Genomic DNA, 19,090 nt, shown 5'->3' on the forward strand with positions numbered 1-19,090 from the left:
GGTGCGGATGGTCAAAGGCGGTGATTCAGGCAGATGACGTAATGACGAGGGGGGCGAGGAGCTGGCAGAGCTCGGAGGCAGAGACAGGCCCCGTCTTTAGCAGGCTCTGCCTGCGCTTTGCCAGCTTGGAGTTGGATGGAGGGGAGAGGTGCATGGAAGTGGAGCTGGCTGTGATGACAGTGGGAGCCTCGTCAAGCTGCTGCTGCTCTGCCATCACAGCCTGCTCAGCCAGCTGCCGGTTCATGGCCACTGCCTTGCCAGCAAAGAACGTCAGGTCCTTGGCACTGTTCCTGAAAGTGTAGAAGGAGCAACAAAACAAAAAAAAATAATGCAGAAATTGACATTTTAGTTACACTAGTTGTACTTTCTTATAATGGAGGTGATCAGGATGCACTATACTGAAGAACATAGCCCATATCCCTCAGGGACTCAAAGATTAACTCACCTTTGAGGTAGGATGGATGTTGGCAGTGTGTCAGAGAATCCCTAAAAATAAAATGTTTTAGCAGGTGGTTAGACAAAAAAGAAACCCCACCCATTCTACCCACTGAAATGTACATAGAGTTTAAGGAGCCTGGGGGGGGGGGTATAGAGAGCGAGACTAACCCCCTGCACCCAGGGGTGCTGCAGAACCTGGCCGGCACTCAGGCGATTCTTGGCATCTCTAACAAGAAGTTTGGAGATCAGGTCTTTGGCACTTGAGGAGATGTGAGCCCAGTCCTTCTCTGGAAACTCATACTTCCCTTCCTGGATACTCTCAAACAACATGTTCTAGGGATAAGAACTTTCATTACCATCACATAGTAGGGAAACTCAGAGCTTGAATTTCACAATTGTGCACAAGTCAGTGTCTTGTTAACTTCTTATGGCAGTATTGAGTAGCTTGGATGAATAAGGTGCCCAGAGTAAACTGCCTGCTACTCATGCCCAGTTGCTAATATATGCATTATATTAGTAGATTTGGAAACCACTGAAGTTTCTAAAACTGTTTGAATGATGTGTGTGGGTATAACAGAACTCATATGGCAGGCAAAAACCTGAGAAAATCCAAACAAGTGGGAAATCTGAGGTTTGTAGGTTCAACTCATCGCCTATCGAATACACAGTGGGATATGGGTCATATTGCACTTCCTACGGCTTCCACTAGATGTCAGTCTTTATAACCTTGTCTGATGCTTCTACTGTGAAGTGGGGATGAAGGAGAGGGGAATGAGTAAGTTCTGCCATGAGCTGACCATGCGCGTTCACATGAGGGAGCTCTGTTCCATCGCACTTCTGAAGACAATGGAATTCTCCGGTTGGACCATTGAAGATGTTAAAAACATCCTAAAGATTGATTCAATACATCGTTTGACATGTTTCTGACTATTACAGAACTTTGACATTGTCTGCTTTTGGTAACACGCTTCGTGACTTTGGATTTGTTAACCAAAATCGCTGACAAAAGTAGCTATTTGGACATTACCGAACAAAACAAAAATTTCTTGTGGGAGTGCATTCCGACGAAGATCAGCAAAGTGAAAATTTATAATGCTATTTTTGAATCCACAATTTGGCGGGTAACTGTATGGCATCCTTTTGTGGCTGAACGCTGTTCTCAGATTGAATATTGTGCTTTTGCCATAAAGCTTTTTTTAAATCTGACACAGCGGTTGCATTAAGAACAAGTATCTTTAATTCTATGTAAAACATGTACCTTTCAAAGTTTATGATGAGTATTTATGTTATTTGATGTGGCTCTGCAATTTCTCCGGATATTTTAGAGGCATTCCTGAACATGGTGCCGATGTAAACTGAGGTTTTTGGATATAAATATGAACTTTATCGAACAAAACATATGTATTGTGTAACATGAGTCCTATTAGTGTCATCTGATGAAGATCAAAGGTTAGTGATTCATTCTCTATTTATGCTTTTTGTGACTCCCGTCTTTGGCTGGAAAAATGGCTGTGTTTTTCTGTGATTTTGCGTTGACCTAACAATGATATGTTGTGCTTTCGTCGTAAAGCTTTTTTGAAATCGTACACTGTGGTGGGATTAACAACAAGTTTCTCTAAAATGGTGTAAAATACTTATGTCTGAGGAATTTTAAGTATGAGATTTGTTGTTTTGAATTTGGCGCCCTGCACTTTTTTGCTGTTGTCATATCGATACCATTAACAGGATCCCAGCTATAAATTTGTAATGTGCACCTAGGAATATTATACTTACACTTCCTCCTAAACAGGATACAGTTTCTGGAAAGCACACTAAACAAATGAAAGAGAATCTGGGTCAGCCAGAGGTGGCCTTGGCTTTCTTTCTTACCTGGCATGTGTGGCAGGGTTCTCCCATATCCCAGCCACAGTCGCTGCCGCAGCGGCCTACAAAGGGCGGGTAGCCGCTCAGCAGGATGTAGAGGATGACCCCCAGGCTCCACAGGTCACAGCGCTTGTCATAGTTGGTGGCCTCCTCACTGAAGGCCTCCACCACTTCAGGAGCCATGTACTCTGCCGAGCCACACTGCAGGAAACAGACAGAGACAGCAGGGTTAGTTAGCTCTGGGCTGGGAGCAGTCAATGCCCCACCTGAGGCTACTGCTTCGGTTAAACAGAGCCGAGTGTAACGCTGTAGGTACAGTGAGAAGGAAAGTGAGTCTATGCTGTCCAATGTCCCTGAACAAGTTCTGTTTTTGGACAGCGGCATTCCTCACTAGTGGGAAGGATTATCCACACTGATGGAGTCCTTTAACCTGTTAGGGGTGCAGCCCGACACCGGTACACTTATGACAACATCCAGCTCAAAGTGCAGGGCGCAAAATTCAAAAGATATTTTTTTTTTTATATTTAACTTTCACACATTAACCAGTCCAAGACACCAGATGAAAGGTGCACATCTTGTGAATCAAGCCAACATGTCCAATTTTTAAAATGTTTTACAGGGAAGACACAATATGTATCTATTAGCTAACCACGTTAGCAAAAGACACCAATATTCTTACGCCATCAGTTTATGACTCCATCAGTAGCTATCACAAATTCGGCCAAATAAAGATAAAAATAGCCACTAACCAAGAAACAACCTCAGATGACAGTCTGATAACATTTATTGTATAGCATATGTTTTTTTCCAAAAAATTGCATATTTCAGGTATAATTCATAGTTTACATTTCAGCTACAATCAGAAATTGCACCGAAAGCAGCCATAATATTTACAGACACCAACGTCAAATACCTAATTACTCATCATAAAACATTTCTGAAAAATACATAGTGTACAGCAATTGAAAGACAGGCATCTTGTGATTCTAGACAATATTTCCGATTTATTAAATGTTTTACAGCGCAAACAAAATGTAGCGTGATATTAGCATAGCAGCAATACAGAAAAACTTGGGCGCCCACGACCAGTCAACATGCACGACAGATATGAAATAACATCATAAATTGGCTCTTACTTTTGCTGATCTTTCATCAGAATGTTGAACAAGGTGTCCTCTGTCCAGATGAGTCGTTGTTTGGATTCAGAATGGCAAATTTCCCTCTTCACTTAGCATTGGCACTAGCCGAGTGGCACAAATCTCTCCGACGTAAACAGTCAGAGCACGGAACACGGCAAAACTCCCGAAAAAATGTAAGTAATCTGATTAAACTATATTGAAAAAACATACATTACGATGATATGTTCACATGTATCAAAAAAATTCCGAGCCGGGGATAGTTTGTCTATTACGGCAGCAAAACAGAAGGCAATGGCACTTCCTTGTCGCGTGTTTCAGAGTACCGGAAGTGGACGGTCACGTCAAAGAAATAGCTTTTATTCCACCCCTGACCAAGATGAACACAAAATTTCTTCTCTCACATCCTCTTGAGACCAAGAGGAAGGCGTATGGAGTGTAAGTAGACTCCTAAGTGTCATGACCATATATAGGCATCAAGTTGAACAGAACACATATTTCTGACATTTCACTTCCTGGTCAGGGAAAGTGCTGCCAAATGAATTCAGTTTCACTCAGAGAAATAATTCCAACAGTTTTAGAAACTAGTGTTTTCTATCCAATATTAATAATAATATCCATATTGTACGAGCAAGAATTGAGTAGGAGGCCGTTTGAAATGGGCACGATTTCACTGGCTACTCACTTTCCCTTGCAGCCAGAAGAAGTTAAGTGCCCCTGCTTTCCAAAACATTTGTTCTTTGGAAGATGCAAGGAGGCATGGAGAACATGTGCAATGATGTAGGGTAGGGCAGTGAGTGAATACTAGGGCCCTGTGCGACAGCTTGTTCTTCACACTCAAAGCTCAGTGGACTGACTGAGCAGGCTACAGGGTCAGCATGATTGCCTGTGGAACTAGGCCCAACACCGAGCTAGGAAAAGACAATTGCCAGGGGGTGCAGTCCAAGAAAGCACAGTTGCATAACGCCGACAAACAAAATGGGGTTAATACTTTCCATAACACGGTGAAGAGATATGGGTCACTGCTGGTTTTTGCAGGACAGGAGAACAAAGACATTCCTTAGGAGCTGGCTAGCCCTACTCTGATCAAATGACCTTCTCTTCGGCTTACTTTCAGAGAAAATGAACCCCTGGGAAAATAATGCCGGCTTTTGAAAGATTCTAGTTTTAGTTCCCTTAGGGCCAAAACTCTGCTTAACCTTTCAAGGAACTAGAGTCAAAAACACATTTCTGAACAGATTAAATCTGTGGTGTTAGAATCACCTGACCACAGAAACAAAACCCAGAGCTCAGAGCTTAACACTGCTGATAGGCTAGTTTTATCATGAAAAGTGCTCTGGTTGAAGGAGACCCAAGCACCCCTCTGGTAAAAATCAAACATGCTATGGAATGAGAGCCTGCTAAAGCACCAGGGCTCTAAACAGCTCCGTTTTGTGGGGTGGTTTGAAGCAGACTTTGTGTTCCTTTAAAAAAATCCCATTCCTCGGTCCGAGGAGAGGGTCTGTTGGCACACAGCTAGCCTCTTGTCAGATGAAGCAGATGCTAAGCTATAGGACTTTTGCTAGCAGACTGGAATATGTGCCGGGATTCCTCCAATGGCATTGAGTCCACCACATCAGTCTAAATCAATAAGTGCATCGATGATGTCGTTTCAAAACAGTGACCGTACGTACAAACCCAACTAGAAGCCATGGATTACAGGCAGCATCCACACTGAGCTAAAGGCGAGAGCTGCCGCTTTCAAGGAGCGGGACCCTAACCCGGAAGCTTATAAGAAATCCCGCTATGTACTACGACAAACCATCAACAGGCAAAGCTTCAATACAGGACTAAGATAGAGTCGTACTACACCTGCTGCGACACTCGACAGATGTGGCAGGGCCTGTAAACCATTACAGACTACAAAGGGAAGCAAAGCCGAGAGCTGCCCAGTGACAAGCCTACTGGACGAGCTAAACTACTTCTATGCTCGCTTTGAGGGAAATAACACTGAAACATGCATGAGAGCACCAGCTGTACCGGAAGACTAATCACGCTGATGTTAGTAAGATCTTTAGACAGGTCAACATTCACAACAGTCCTTAAAAGGTTCTACAGCTGCACCATCGAGCGCATCACTGCCTGGTATGGCAACTGCTCGGCCTCCGACCACAAGGCACTACAGAGGGTAGTGCGAATGGCCCAGTACATCACTGGAGCCAAGCTTCCTGCCATCCAGGACCTATATACCAGGCGGTGTCAGAGGAAGGCCCTAAAAATTGTCAAAGACTCCAGCCACCCTAGTCAGACTGCTCTACTACAGCACTGTAAGCGGTAGCTGAGCACAAAGTCTAGGTCCACGAGGCTTCTAAACAGCTTCTACCCCCAAGCCATAAGACTCCTGAACAAATGACTACCCAGACTATTTGCATTGCCCACCACCCCGCCACTCTTGTCATCTATGCATAGTCCCTTTAATTAACTAATGACTACATACCTCAACTAACCGGTGCCCCCGCACATTGACTACCGGCACACCCCGTGTGTGATATATATATATATACATACACACACTTATTCTTTTTACTGCTGATCTTTAATTACTTAGTCATATCCGTATTTTTTTTAACTGCACTGTTGGTTAGGGGCTCATAAGTAAGCATTTCACTGTAAGGTCTACACTTGGAATTGGAGACAAGTTGGAGTGGAGTTGCTGTGCAGGAGATTGACCATCCTAATACAAGTGATAAAAAAACGAAAACAATAAAAAAGTATGTTTGAATGACACTGTCAGTGTTTTTATAACTAATGCCGGTGTGCATGAGGCTGATGCCATGCAGGCATTTGTACACATGCATATACACTCATTTAAATAAGCGCATACATGTAATAGTGTCAGGCAAACAGTCCGCATTGCTATTATGGTTTTAGTTGTCCTTTGTTTTAAAGGAATTCATTTTATTATTTCACGTTGTTCGTGGTTTCTTGGCTTTCTTTTTTCTCTTAAATTCATTCTCCTGGTTGTTGGTGCATGGGGGGGGCTGTGGGAGGGGTCTCAAATGGTTGAGGGACTGCTATTGGGGAACTGTGGAGGGGGGAGGGGTCTTAATGTTTCGGTTCCGGTTTTTGGCCTGGTGGGAGATCTGTCAACGTGCCCTTGAGCAGGGCATTGACCCTGGATGCTTCCATGTCGCTCTGAATGAGTGTTGGATGACTGGTATGTAGTTGTTGAGCGCCTTCACTGCAAGTATATTTGTTTCGGATATCCAATTTAAAAACATAATTTTAAAAAAAGAAGCGTTTTTTAACAAGTCTACACCCGTTGTATTCGGCACATGTGACTAAAAGTTGATTTGTGAGCACCATCCCGCTGCACCCTTATGTAATGCAATTTGCAGGGCAGGAATCTGAGCGCAGACAAAGCCTTGTCTGTGGCCAGCGAGCCACAAGCCCCTCCAACCCCCACAACCATAGTCATGTCTGGAGGAGCTGGCTGCTGACAACACCACCCCGTTTGAGGTAAACTGAATTTGACTCTAAATGGTTGATTGATAAAATAAGTCATTGTTGTAATGGTATGTTTCCCACTCTCAAACTAACTTACCTTATGAGCTATTTTGCCTTTAAATTAAGGAATGAAGTATATTACACCAATTTTCCTAAAGTGGGCAGTTTGTGTTCCTACCTTACGCAAGCTTGAATTTTCACCCCATAACATTGGAATTACACACCTTTAACGCAGATTGGTGATAGTATTAAAGTTAAGTCATGAGGATAAGTTTGATAGCTCAAACCAGATCAATAGCTTTGGTTTCTGTTGATTGTGTCACGCTGGCCACACACGCCAATACATGGATTTGACAGTCAAACTGTCACTTAAATAACAGCCAACAGTTGTCAAGTGATATCTTAATAACCTTTTAAGGCTCAATTTTCACCTAAAATTACATACCCAAATCTGCCTAACTGCCTGTAACTCAGGCCCTGAAGCAAGGATATGCATATTCTTGGTACCATTTGAAAGGAAAGACTGAAGTTTGTGGAAATGTGAAAGGAATGTAGGAGATAACAATAGATCTGGTAAAAGAAACTGTCCATTTGTATTTTTTTGTGCCATCATCTTTGAAATGCAAAGGCCGTAATATATTATTCCAGCCCAGGTGCAATTTAGATTTGCCACTAGATGGCATCAGTGTATTTGCAAAGTGTTAACCTGATACAACATTTTGAACAGAAATGCAATGGTTCATTGTATCAAGACTGCCCAAAAGTGCCTAATTTGTTTATTAATAACTTCATGTTCAAAGTTGTGCACTCTCCTCAAACAATAGCATGGGATTCTTTCACTGTAATAACTAGTGTAAATTGGACAGTGCAGTTAGATTAACAAGAATTTAAGCCTCATGCCAATATCAGATGTCTGTCCTAGGATATTCTCTTGTTACTTACAACCTCATGCTAATCGCATTAGCCTACGTTAGCGCAACTGTCCCATGGAAGGGACACCGATCTCGACGTTAAGGCGTGTCGTGATTGGTTAAGTTAAGAGAGTGCAGCCTCCCGAAATGAACATCCAACATAAAATAGATACCCTTTCTACAAGTTGTAACCAACCATGTATAGTTTATTCCAAGTTTCCGTGTGGCCTTTAAATAGTGTTAGATTCAACAGTGCTACACCAAAATGTATGCCCTGTTCTATTGATTTCAGCGTGATTGATGGAAGTGATTTAGCCAAAACAGTGTTGCGTTACCGCATTGGCGACATACTTGAATCAAAACGCAACACTTCAAAATGCAGCTAGCAGTCTTCTACAAATTGTCTAACGTGACGAACACATGCGTTAGTTTCAAAAGCGTGTACAACCCGATTTCCGCTCTAATTTTTTTTATTTGCCGATTAGTGACTTGCCAAAACAGGGTTTTTAGTAAGTGTGCAGTGTATACGGTGCTCGTTGAAAAAAATACAAGTAATATGATTATTATGCACATATGTAGACGTATAAACTTTCTGCATATTGGTTATATAATTGGACAGTGAAACTGTTGACATTGGGCAATTTGTCAAAATGTTTCATCAACAGAAAGCAGTGACATCATTTTCAACTTAAGTTTTAGGAATATAAATTGAACATTTCCAATGGTATAGTACTTAAGTTAAAAAACAAAATACTGAATGACTCCAAAAACATACTGCAATTGATTTATTTTGATGATATCAGAACTCAACAAAATGGGCTTGCCCTGCCTAGCATCATGGAACAAAATATATTTGTCCACCAAGGTGCTTTTGAGGAGGAATGGGAGTATGATAATCAAAAAGTACTCGTGTTTCAGAGCCCCTTTAAAAAAAACATGGCTAAGCCCAGTAACCTGAGCTAGCCAGCCTATGACTGCTCTGGGCATGACAAGGATATGGGACAGCAAAAGGGGATAAGGTGAGGGAGCTCTGCTCAACTGATTTGTAGAGCAGCAGATATACTTCAATAGTATTGCACCAGCAGGATGAAGACTTGCATCAGTCTTCGACTCTTTAATCCTGCCTGCGGTGACAGAGATGGTGGCTAATCAGTCGACATTGAGGATTGGTTGGCAGAAATCACCGCAACCTGGAGCTTTCCTAACCATATGACCAGTCAACTCATAACCCAGCTGCCTTTGCTTGACAGCTTACAGAAAGAGGCGCTGGTCTTTCATTAGCACCTCAGCGCCTGGCAAACGTCAGAAAAGTCGTGTGAATTCCCCTTAAAGCTGCAGTAAACAGAATCCCTGCCCCATTTCCAGTTTAGGGAAATGTATTTCAACAATTTCAGTTTGTGACAAAGCATTGTATAGTGTTTCAGATGGTGTACAAAATCAAGACAGAAAACAGGGAGCATAGAAATAGAGCACAGAACAGATCTACCACTTAGACTGGCTTTCAATTAGAATGACAAATCTATAACTCACATTTGAGAGTTGGATCAGGAAGCCCAACGTTACATTGAAGCATCAAGGTACACCACATGCCTGTATGTGTACACAGCCTCATGCAGACCTGATTACACCACTAAATTATCAAGAAACCACTTTAACATGATCAAAAAAGAGACCATTCACTGAAAGTAAACACTCTTAAGGCTCAACCGCTACAAGTACAGTAACCACAACATTGCCTAAGTGTGCTTTCTATAGGACTTCTATAGGACAGTCAACAGGCTGTTGGCAACCGAGATTATTTACGCTTATAAAAATAAATCCCATGGTGCACAGGATTTGTCTGACTAGTGCCTGTCTCAGTGGACTATTCCATTGGAGGCCAAGGGGATGGCACAGCACACTCTAAGATGTGATACTGAAATATTATATGGTTTTAGTATTTCAAATTATGATGCAACACAATAATCTAATATTTTATAACAAATGCACTTTCTCCATAGTTGGATATGTTCCCAGTCCGGTTTTGAAACAATCTTCAGTGCACTAAAATTGACACCTTTCCCTGTATTGCTATGTGCATAATAGCAAAGTTAACCAGGATATTGGGATGAGAACAATTCAGACGAGGCAGCAATGAGGAAACAGCCCTTACCTTAAAAAAATGTATGTTAGAACAGAATGGTATTTATAATTTAGTGTTTACCCAGTTCCAAACAGGCAGAAAAATATTGCATTCTATCATCACCTCATAACACATACATGAAGCACTTGCTCCTATACCATCCTTTTTCTTGATCTCCTTATTGTTGTTGACATTATAATACATATCATTAATAGGCTTTGTATAGTATCCTTGTTAAACCACCGTCAAGCTGTAGGCCTAAGTGTCCTGTTTAGTCTTAATACCTTTACATAGACCCATTTTTCAATATATAGGCTACTGAATCAATCATTCATGCTTTTAAATGCAATCGAGCATTTAAAAAAATGAAACGTGACAAATTAGTCTAAACAATAAATAAACCGCAATTCAAGAATGCATTAAACTGTTCAGTCTGCTGTAATAAAGGCTTTATACATTTGTTAGAACAGACTGGAACACTTTAGTATTTAAACTGATCCAAATGGTGAGAAATTGTAATCTAACAGCAACTGTTTGGCACAATGCTCACAACACTTGAGCCTTTACCCTCCTTTTTCCCTGTACTCCAGTAGTTTCCACAATAAGTACAATGTCATCCACACATCGGACTTCTTTAAACAAGGGCCAGTCACAGGCTGTCATTTTATTTAAGTGACCATCAAGCGCCAGTCATTTGTGTGTCTTTATTATTTAATCAGTGTGCTTAAAGCATCAGACAAGCTCAGTCCATATGTAGTTCTTAACACAGAAAAATACTTTTAAACATTTCGACCAATCGATTGGTCGAAATGTGGACGGCTCTTGGTTGACCAAGGTTTTTTGGGGGGGGGAGGCAGCCCTGGCTTTCTTTCAAATTCAATTTACTCAAGCACATGAAAACATCTGTAAATACTATGAAACATTGGGGAATAACACTAAGTGTGGGGAAAAGGGGAAAAGTATGTCAGGAAAAAAAATCAGATAAGATTGGCCTGAACAGAGACTAGGATAAACAAGGGAGCGGCACATGAGCAGTGCACACACACACCACTCCCCCGCACTCCTTCCCTCTCCCCTTGGCTCAGCCAATCAAAGCACAGTTGCTAGTAGGCACAAGAGCAATTTATCTAGAACAACCGTTAGACATGGGGCTTTTGTGTTATGAATACAAAGAGAAATGCAGGCTTGCACAAATGTGGTGAGAAAGTGGGTGGAGATTACAGTGCAAGAGCAGAGACCAGGGTGGGTGGCAATGTTATAGCTCAAGTGCTACCAGGGGAATGTAGCAGAGGATCAGTGACAGGAGACATGGTCTTGTTCCAATTACTGTTAAGGAAAATAAGCTTCATTCAACCACTTCCACACACTGTAGCATGGTTTGGCCTCACGGTCTGCGCAAATGCGCAATCTGTTCCCTGTAGCCTTGCCTCCTCAAGGATATTATATCTAGTTCTTTACACAGGAATTACAAAATACCTTTATTTAAAGAGGTCCGTCAGTCTGACCCAGGGCCAGGTCAAACTCTGATAAAAGACCAGTCTGTTGAAACCAGAGGACAGGGGGGAGATGCAAACACGGCTATCCTCAGACTGCCCTGAGAGCTGAGACCCAAGATCACAGAGGGGGACACCGCCCTGTCTGTCTCCAACATGGGCCAAACTATAATACCCACAAATTGTGCAGGCCAGGGCTGGCCTGCCAACAGGCTACCCAAGCTAGGTCAGGTTACAATGCAAAATCCCCCACCTCCTACATTACTCCCTCCAACTAGCCTGGTCATCTGGGTCACCTGCTCACATCCATCTCCCTCTGACAGGAGGCACAGAATGGGATGGCTGCCCTTTACATTTGAAGCATTCCAGTAACATTGTGCCGGTCAGGTTTTAAAGGCAGTTTTTATTTTTAATGAAACTTTGCCTTAACCCATCATAGCCTAGCCCCATGTGCCTCAACATTTCCACTGATAAGTAGCAGGATGTGGACATTAGACTTTTAGGAATCTCAATGAAGCTGATAAGTGCTTCTCAGATACCTAAGCAAAGGAGCTGCCAGATAGGAGAGCGTGCCAAAGGTGTATGTGTTATTACACGGGCTGAGAGTCAATCCCCATCATTACAATGAAACCAGCCAACAGTTAACTTTGTCCTTAGATACCAGCACACCTTCTCCCTGGTTTCCAATGAGAGGGCTTCCTGCAAGTGACGCCACCTGGGCTTGTCCAATACCGTACAGGAAAGCCAATCTACATAGGGAGCAGAATTGTAAAACCACCCTGCCTCAGAAAACGGCACAAGAAAGCTTTCACTGGGGCTTTGCTGTGCCAATCGTCACACCACCTCTGCTTTCCATATAATTTCTGTTTCCTGCCCAAAGCATTGCCACAGGCCTATTTACACGGACTCAAAACTACACTGGCTGAACAGAGTGTAGTAGACAGACTTACTGGAGTGAGGAGCTCTGGGGTGGAGATGGGAGAGCTGTCGCTGTTTAGCTTGATCCCACTACCCAGGTCAAAGTCACAGATCTTCACAGGCGAAATCTGTAAAGGAAGGGAAATGGGTACATTTTAAAAATGTTACAAAACAATTCTACTGTTTCTCAAAAGATTTGACCAGGGTGCTGGTTGTGGGCTACAGCTCCATTGAGTGTGATTGACAGAAAGCAATTTATGGCCAATCAAACTGGGCGGATCGAGCCCTGAATGCTGATTGGCTGACAGCCGTGGTATTCAGACCATATACCACAAGTGATTTTTACTGCTCTAATTATATTGGTAAACGGTTCATAGCAGTAAGGCACCTCGGGGGTTTGAGATATATGGCCAATATACCACAGCTGAGGGTTGTGTACAGGCACTCTGCGTTGTGCCAGGCATTAACAGCAGCTATTAGCCGTGGTATATTGGCCATATACACCCCCCCCCCCAGGCCTTCTTGCGTAATCATACTTCCAGATTAGAGTGGCCAATACACTAGTGGCTACAGATATCTACAAATCAGACACCTGTAAATGGAAACTTACTTTGTCCGCATGCTCACATAAGATGTTCTCCGGCTTCAGATCTCTATGTGCCATTCCTGTAAAAATGAAAAGCAGAGTCATTCTGATGCATGTATAATTAGGCAATAGACAGAAGGGGTGGGCATGCGTTTTAGTAAGTGTCAAATGACCAGCCTGGGCCACTGCTAGGGATCAAATGGGAACCATGGCTTTCACTTAACAGCCCAGGTGTTGAGGGAACATAAGACCTTTGAACCATTTGTTATTCTACCCAGAAGTAGATTAAAGTGGGCCGAGCCTTTTATCTGCTGAAACCAGATCAGCTAGCCTTGCATTGTAAAGCTCTCATGATAAATGCCAGCCAGCCCATCTCCAGATGCCAGCACCAGGCCCTTCCCAGTCCCCATATGAAACCCCATCCACCCCCTTGGCCTGCCAGGCAAGCCCTGGTCTGTGGCTCAACCCGGTTGTAGCAGACGTACCTTTGTTATGCAGGAAATCCAGAGCGCTGGCGATGTCCTGCACCACAACGCAGGCTTCCTGCTCGCTGAAGTGTAGTCTCCTGTGAATGTGAGCCAGGACTGTACCTGCAGGTTAACGCCACACTTGTTACCTTGCTCAACCCTATCACATTGCAAGTATTAAAAGTGCCTGTATTAAGATGAGGGTTGCTTAATTCCTGTAACTTTCAATAAATTCCAAGGTTATCCAGAAATCCTGGTTGCATGATACCGGATTTCCCCCTTATTCCAGGAATCCTCTAACCGGGATTTCTGGAAAACCAGGGAATTTATAGAAAGCTGCAAGAATTTTGCCACCCTAATTAAGACCAACTAAGAAATTCAATATGTGACGCATGCAGAAGGAAATGGTGCATATTACTTTTAAAGCCTTTAAATCCTGTATGAAGCACTCACCTCCTCTCAGCATTTCAAACACCAAGTAAAACTTGTCTTCCTCCTCAAAGAACTCCACTAGCTCCAGGATGTTTCTGCAGTGAAGGAAACAGGACACTGGTCAAAACTAATCACACGACAGTTATTACTTAAAAAGATTTGTCAGTCAAGGAATTTATTGAATGACTATCAAGACTTTGCTCAGTGCATTGCTCATTTACAGTGCCATGAAGGGCTAATGAGGTAAGCTGCTTTCCACTCAAATATATTATTCAGAAGTCCCCGTTGTTGTGCGTCTAATCAGTAATCTTACCTGTGACCCTGGCACTGGTACAACATCTCCACTTCCCTGAAGACGCGACTGCGGCTGTGACCAGGTCTCTTCTCAATGATCTGGAATGGAGAAGTCTGACTTAAGGGCCGCTGGGGTAACAATCACACATGTATAAAATCCTATTAATATACTGTGTAAAGACTGGAAATATACCGTTGTGCCTTTAGGTTCACTTCTCACCTTCCAACCTTTAGGCACAGTTAGGATGAAGGGTTAACCTACTTCTGGGGTCTGCCAAGTGCCTACCCACCCAGAGAGCCAACGGGTGGAGAATCAAGGCCGCACACCTCTAAATATTGTATACATATGTATACCATATTCCAACCTTCCATGCTTGTGCCATGAAATTACAAAGCAACAGGCAAAGTGTTCCCAAAGAGTTGTATTGACAATAGAGCAATGACTAAATATAGCTCTAGTGCTGCGGGTTGCTGCCTGGCAGCCCAGCTTGTTGCTCAGCCAAGGGAGACTGCTGACACCAAAAGCAAAGGCCTGAATTTTCCAGCCACCCTCTCATTGTCTGAGGGTGTACGTGACGCTCTTCCTGCTAGCTGGATTAGGGCTGCCATTGAACCCCACCGGGTCAGAGCACAATGAGTGTCTAGGATTAGGGGCCTGTGTTCCCAAAGCCTAGGGACTGTTCTAAAAAGACGCTGCACCCAACCAGTGAGTTTCTCCTGATCACAACCAACGAGTAGCCTACATGTAGCAGAGCAGACACCAGTATCGATGAACTGATAATGGAAAAATTGATAGCTAAATGAAGAGCTAACGCTGTGGGGTGAGCGCCCTTTGTCCTTGGAGGGTTGTGGGGGTTTTACTGTCCTGTTGCTAACAGTCACCCATCACCTCCAGGGGCTATAAATCCCTGCAGCATGGCTTTAGGAGGGCCCCATTGAGTCATACTGCAGGTTTGTAAATCAGATGTATGAACGCCCAGGAGAACTCCTTATGCAGGACCAGAGGATGCCAAACTCAAAGGGGCCAGCTAGCCAAGCAGGCTCCTTTGAGTTTGTTTTCCTGCAGCTTTGGATTTTGTTGGGATTGCAACACGAGGAGCCCCCGCCTCCCATCCAGCTGTCTAGAGGGGGAGGGGTGTCTGGCAAGGACATCTGGGCAGTTGAAGTTCCCTCCTAGACCCAACTGACCTCGAGTCATTGGTTCTCCCACACCCCTCCCCCTAGAATTCTCCTCAAGGGACTCCTCTATAGTAAACTATTTAACACCAGTATGTTAATTAGAAAGGGAACAAATACCATTAATATACTGGATGCAAAAATAACAGTCTTTCAGTAGTATACAAGGAATCCATACAAAATATGGAACAAACAAAATCTTACAATACTTCTGTAAAATGAAAAACTGCCAAAAAAGAATTTCACAACATTTACTTGCTCAAGGCAAGAGAGAAAAAGCAGCAAGGCACATGCATCCAAAACACTTTATCTACATCCCTTTATTGCAAAAAAATAAAATGAACATTCGAGAAAAAAAAAGTGTGAGCACCCTAGGTCATAACCCATACCATGTTTTGGCACTGCTGCTAGTACACAATGTTCTCACTACTAGGAGCCTGGCTGACGAATGAGAGCAAAGAGAGGGGGTGGATGTAGCCTTCCGCTGGCTCGGATTGGCAGGCAGAGTCAGAAAAACACTGAGGGGAAGTTTGTGCTAGCAGTAGCTAGGCCCCCAGTGCCCATAAAACTACAGCAGAAGCACAACACTGAGTGAGAGCCTCAGACATCCGTTTCAAAGGGCTGAACAGAACAAACATGACGACATCTGTCTAGGGAATTGAACAACGTCCCAAACAAGTTTCCAAGAATACATGCTACAAATTTAGATGACAGAGAGGAGATTGATGTAGTCCACACCCTCAAGTGTTTCTATAAGTTATACCACTAAAACCATTAAATTAATTCAGGGTCTACATTTCCATAGCAATTCCTCCCAGTGGGGCTAATGATCAGGTGACCATGTGCAGTTATCTCCATATTGATCACATGCCAAAGCAGCAAGGAAGTGAAATGTAAGATGACAGCAGTCACAGGCCCTTGTCAGGAGCGTGACACTTAAACATTATCCTCTGAGGGTCGCAATATCCTGGGAGAGCTTCCAACCATTCCTAAAAACATCCTCATCCACAAATTTGAAACAAACCACTCAAGACAATAACATGTTCAGGCACACATTACACTGGGGTTCCTTTTTTGAGAACTTGTGCAGCATGAGAAACATCTTACCTTGACAGCATATTCCTTATTGGTGATGAGGTTGATGCAGGTCTGTACTCTTGCATAAGCCCCCTCTCCAAGAACCTCTGACTGCAGGCTGTAGACATCTGGTGGGACAAATGTATATTTAAAACAATTCAGATAAAATATGTTGTACCATAATCTAGAGAATCTGTCCTTTAGATGAGATAAGAAAATGACTCACCCTCAAATCGGCCAGAGAAGCTGTCAGTTGCCCTGCAACGCTTTTTCTTCTTATTTCTCTTCTTGGCATCAGGGATGTCAATAGGCTTGCTGGAGGTAATATCTACACAATCACAAAAACCTGTATGAATACTAGGGTGCTACTTAACATTGGAAATGCTACTACTGAGTTGGTGTCCCAGGATGCTGACATTGGCCTCTTGGAGTAAGTGTTCAGTAAAAAAACAAAAACAAACACACTTACCATGTCTATTTGACAAATCAAAATTGAAGTCTGAATTAAGGAGGGAACCATTTGTGAATTCGTCACCCGCAAAGGGATGTGGGCCCTAGATGAGAACACATGTGTGAATTTCAACTAATAACAGTTCAGCATTCAAAAGGACCCATAAAACTGTATGATAAAATGATCAACCCATTAGCTCCAGCGGCCATGGTCTCATGGCATCCACTACAATATTGGAATCAATTTAAGAATTTCACAGCTGATAAGATGTCCAGTGAAAAATGATGTGCACTGCCCACTTGTACCAAGGCTTCATATCCAATAACAGCATCTGAACCAAATTTCACTCAATCTGTTGTGCCATTTAACATTGTCCAAGTAGACCCGTTCCCTAGACAACTCGGTCATTACCCATTTGCACTTGTGAACTGTGAACATTGGTGGTAAGGACACACGTTTGTCACCCAAATGTGAAGACAGATGTCATTAAATATAGAAGGATGTAGTTAAATATTGCAAGATGCAGCCTAGTCCCACGTATCCATCTTGTAACCAACGCAACCTAATAGAAACAGTAACTCACCTTGAAAGAGCGATGGAATCCAGTGACTTCGGTGATCTTATTTTGCACCATTTTGCATCGATTAAAGCTTATTATGAAGGACTGATGGCGGCTGCAGTATGTAAATACAAAATATTTCTTCAGACTGAAGCAAATGATCCCCGCGTTCTCTGGTCAAGATGCAGGGCTTAACCGGAGCACTGTGTTAAAAACATGTATAGCATAACGTTAGACAACAATCGGGAATAGTGGTCAATAATAGCCTAAGCCATAGATCAAGATCAAGAAGTGAAATAATTTAAGAATACTTCGATAGTTAAGTATCGCAGCATGGCCCGTTGTCTGACATTAAAAACACGCTAATTGAACACACTAGCTGCGTATGTGCACACTGGACACTGCACAGTAACACGAATACGCAGTTAGTCAACTAGCTAACTAAAATCAATCAATTAAATCAATATCCTACCCATAATGAAATACCAACGTCATCCGACAAAAAAATATAAGCGTGAAACAATATGGTATGAGATTTTAAGTCAATTAAACGACGTGGCTAGACAGATAGCTAACGTTAACTGTTACTGTAACATTAGCTATGCTAACGCTGTCAATAAACCACCGCCAGAAGCTTTAATTTCGAATAACGCCGAGTAGAAAGGACGTCAAGCAAAAGTAACTAGCCTCTTGTCGACAACCTACGTTTAATTTACCCTCTTGTCTTGTTTTAGAGCTCCAGCGTAAACACCGTTGTTTGACACACTGCTTTCGTTTAAGCCGCAGCGACGGTCGAGGATTTGCCAGATCGTGAGTGTGTGGAAGGTGAACGAATCGCAGCCCAACAAGCATTTATAATCTCACGATTGTCTCCGCCCATTTCTCGAATAATCCAGTCATTTGAGAACTCGCCCCCGAAACACAGCAACAGACAGTTTATCACATGGGCTGGGGTGACGTGTGTATTTTACAGGCCTGATTCAAATTCAGTTCATTTGGCTTCCTTCTTTCCTAACGCCGTCTCGTCTACTTCACTCTTCACAGATCTGATATTACTAGTTATAAGAAATCTGAGTGATTGGTTTTAGGAGAAAGGACAGGGGACAGAAATGGAACTGGGCGAGAGTGGATTGCTTTCATTTTTTACGTTTTAGTAATTTAGCTGACACTTATCCAGAGCAATTTACAGTTTCTTAAAATAGCTAGGTGGGACAACCACACATCACAGGTATAGTAAGTACTCATTTCCTCAATAAAGTAGTTATCAGAAAAGTCAGAGCTAGGAGGGGTCAAGTGCAAGTGTTGTTTAGGAACGTTTTACATTTTTGGTGAGGAGTGGGATTATTTAAAAAAGGGGTCCCCAAATATTTTCAAACAAGCCCCCCCCCCTTCCAGCATTAGGGAACACCCCACGTCTATTTCTATGGGCACAATAACTGTTCATGACAAAAACTGTTCACACCCATCATGTTTATTTCCTGCAATTCTACACATTTTGTCACAGGTGCAGAGAAAGTTTAGCAGTTTCAAAGTACATTTTCTTGCAATTCTATATATTTTGCCATGTCTAATGTGTATTCATGTGATATTCGTCCTCCCCAAGTACAATGCTATCTTGTGAGTCGTGACTTAGCATCGACACATTTCAGAAACTGCTGAGGTGATACACAGCCAATCAATG

General features: G+C 42.8%; 1 protein-coding gene across 2 annotated transcripts; it reads right to left on the reverse strand.

Moving 5' to 3' along the window:
- Window positions 1–6: 6 nt before the first annotated feature.
- On the reverse strand, window positions 7–18,249 carry LOC129855573 (MAP kinase-interacting serine/threonine-protein kinase 2-like). Of its 2 annotated transcripts, none has more exons than XM_055923378.1 (14): window positions 18,126–18,249; window positions 17,434–17,612; window positions 16,869–16,953; window positions 16,626–16,727; window positions 16,430–16,527; window positions 14,166–14,245; window positions 13,874–13,947; window positions 13,439–13,543; window positions 12,978–13,033; window positions 12,400–12,495; window positions 2,308–2,502; window positions 607–771; window positions 446–486; window positions 7–290 (listed from the first exon to the last, which is right to left on the reverse strand). In XM_055923378.1, exons 2-14 carry the CDS (start codon window positions 17,482–17,484, stop codon window positions 26–28), a joined length of 1,413 nt encoding a protein of 470 aa, XP_055779353.1. In that variant the 5' UTR covers window positions 17,485–17,612; window positions 18,126–18,249; the 3' UTR covers window positions 7–25. The 2 variants fall into 2 exon arrangements, with proteins under 2 accessions (XP_055779353.1, XP_055779354.1); XM_055923379.1 differs by having other exon boundaries at window positions 18,115–18,249.
- Between the last annotated feature and the right edge of the window lie 841 nt (window positions 18,250–19,090).

Source organism: Salvelinus fontinalis, chromosome 5 (assembly GCF_029448725.1).
Source record: "Salvelinus fontinalis isolate EN_2023a chromosome 5, ASM2944872v1, whole genome shotgun sequence".
NCBI classification, from domain to species: Eukaryota; Metazoa; Chordata; class Actinopteri; order Salmoniformes; family Salmonidae; genus Salvelinus; species Salvelinus fontinalis.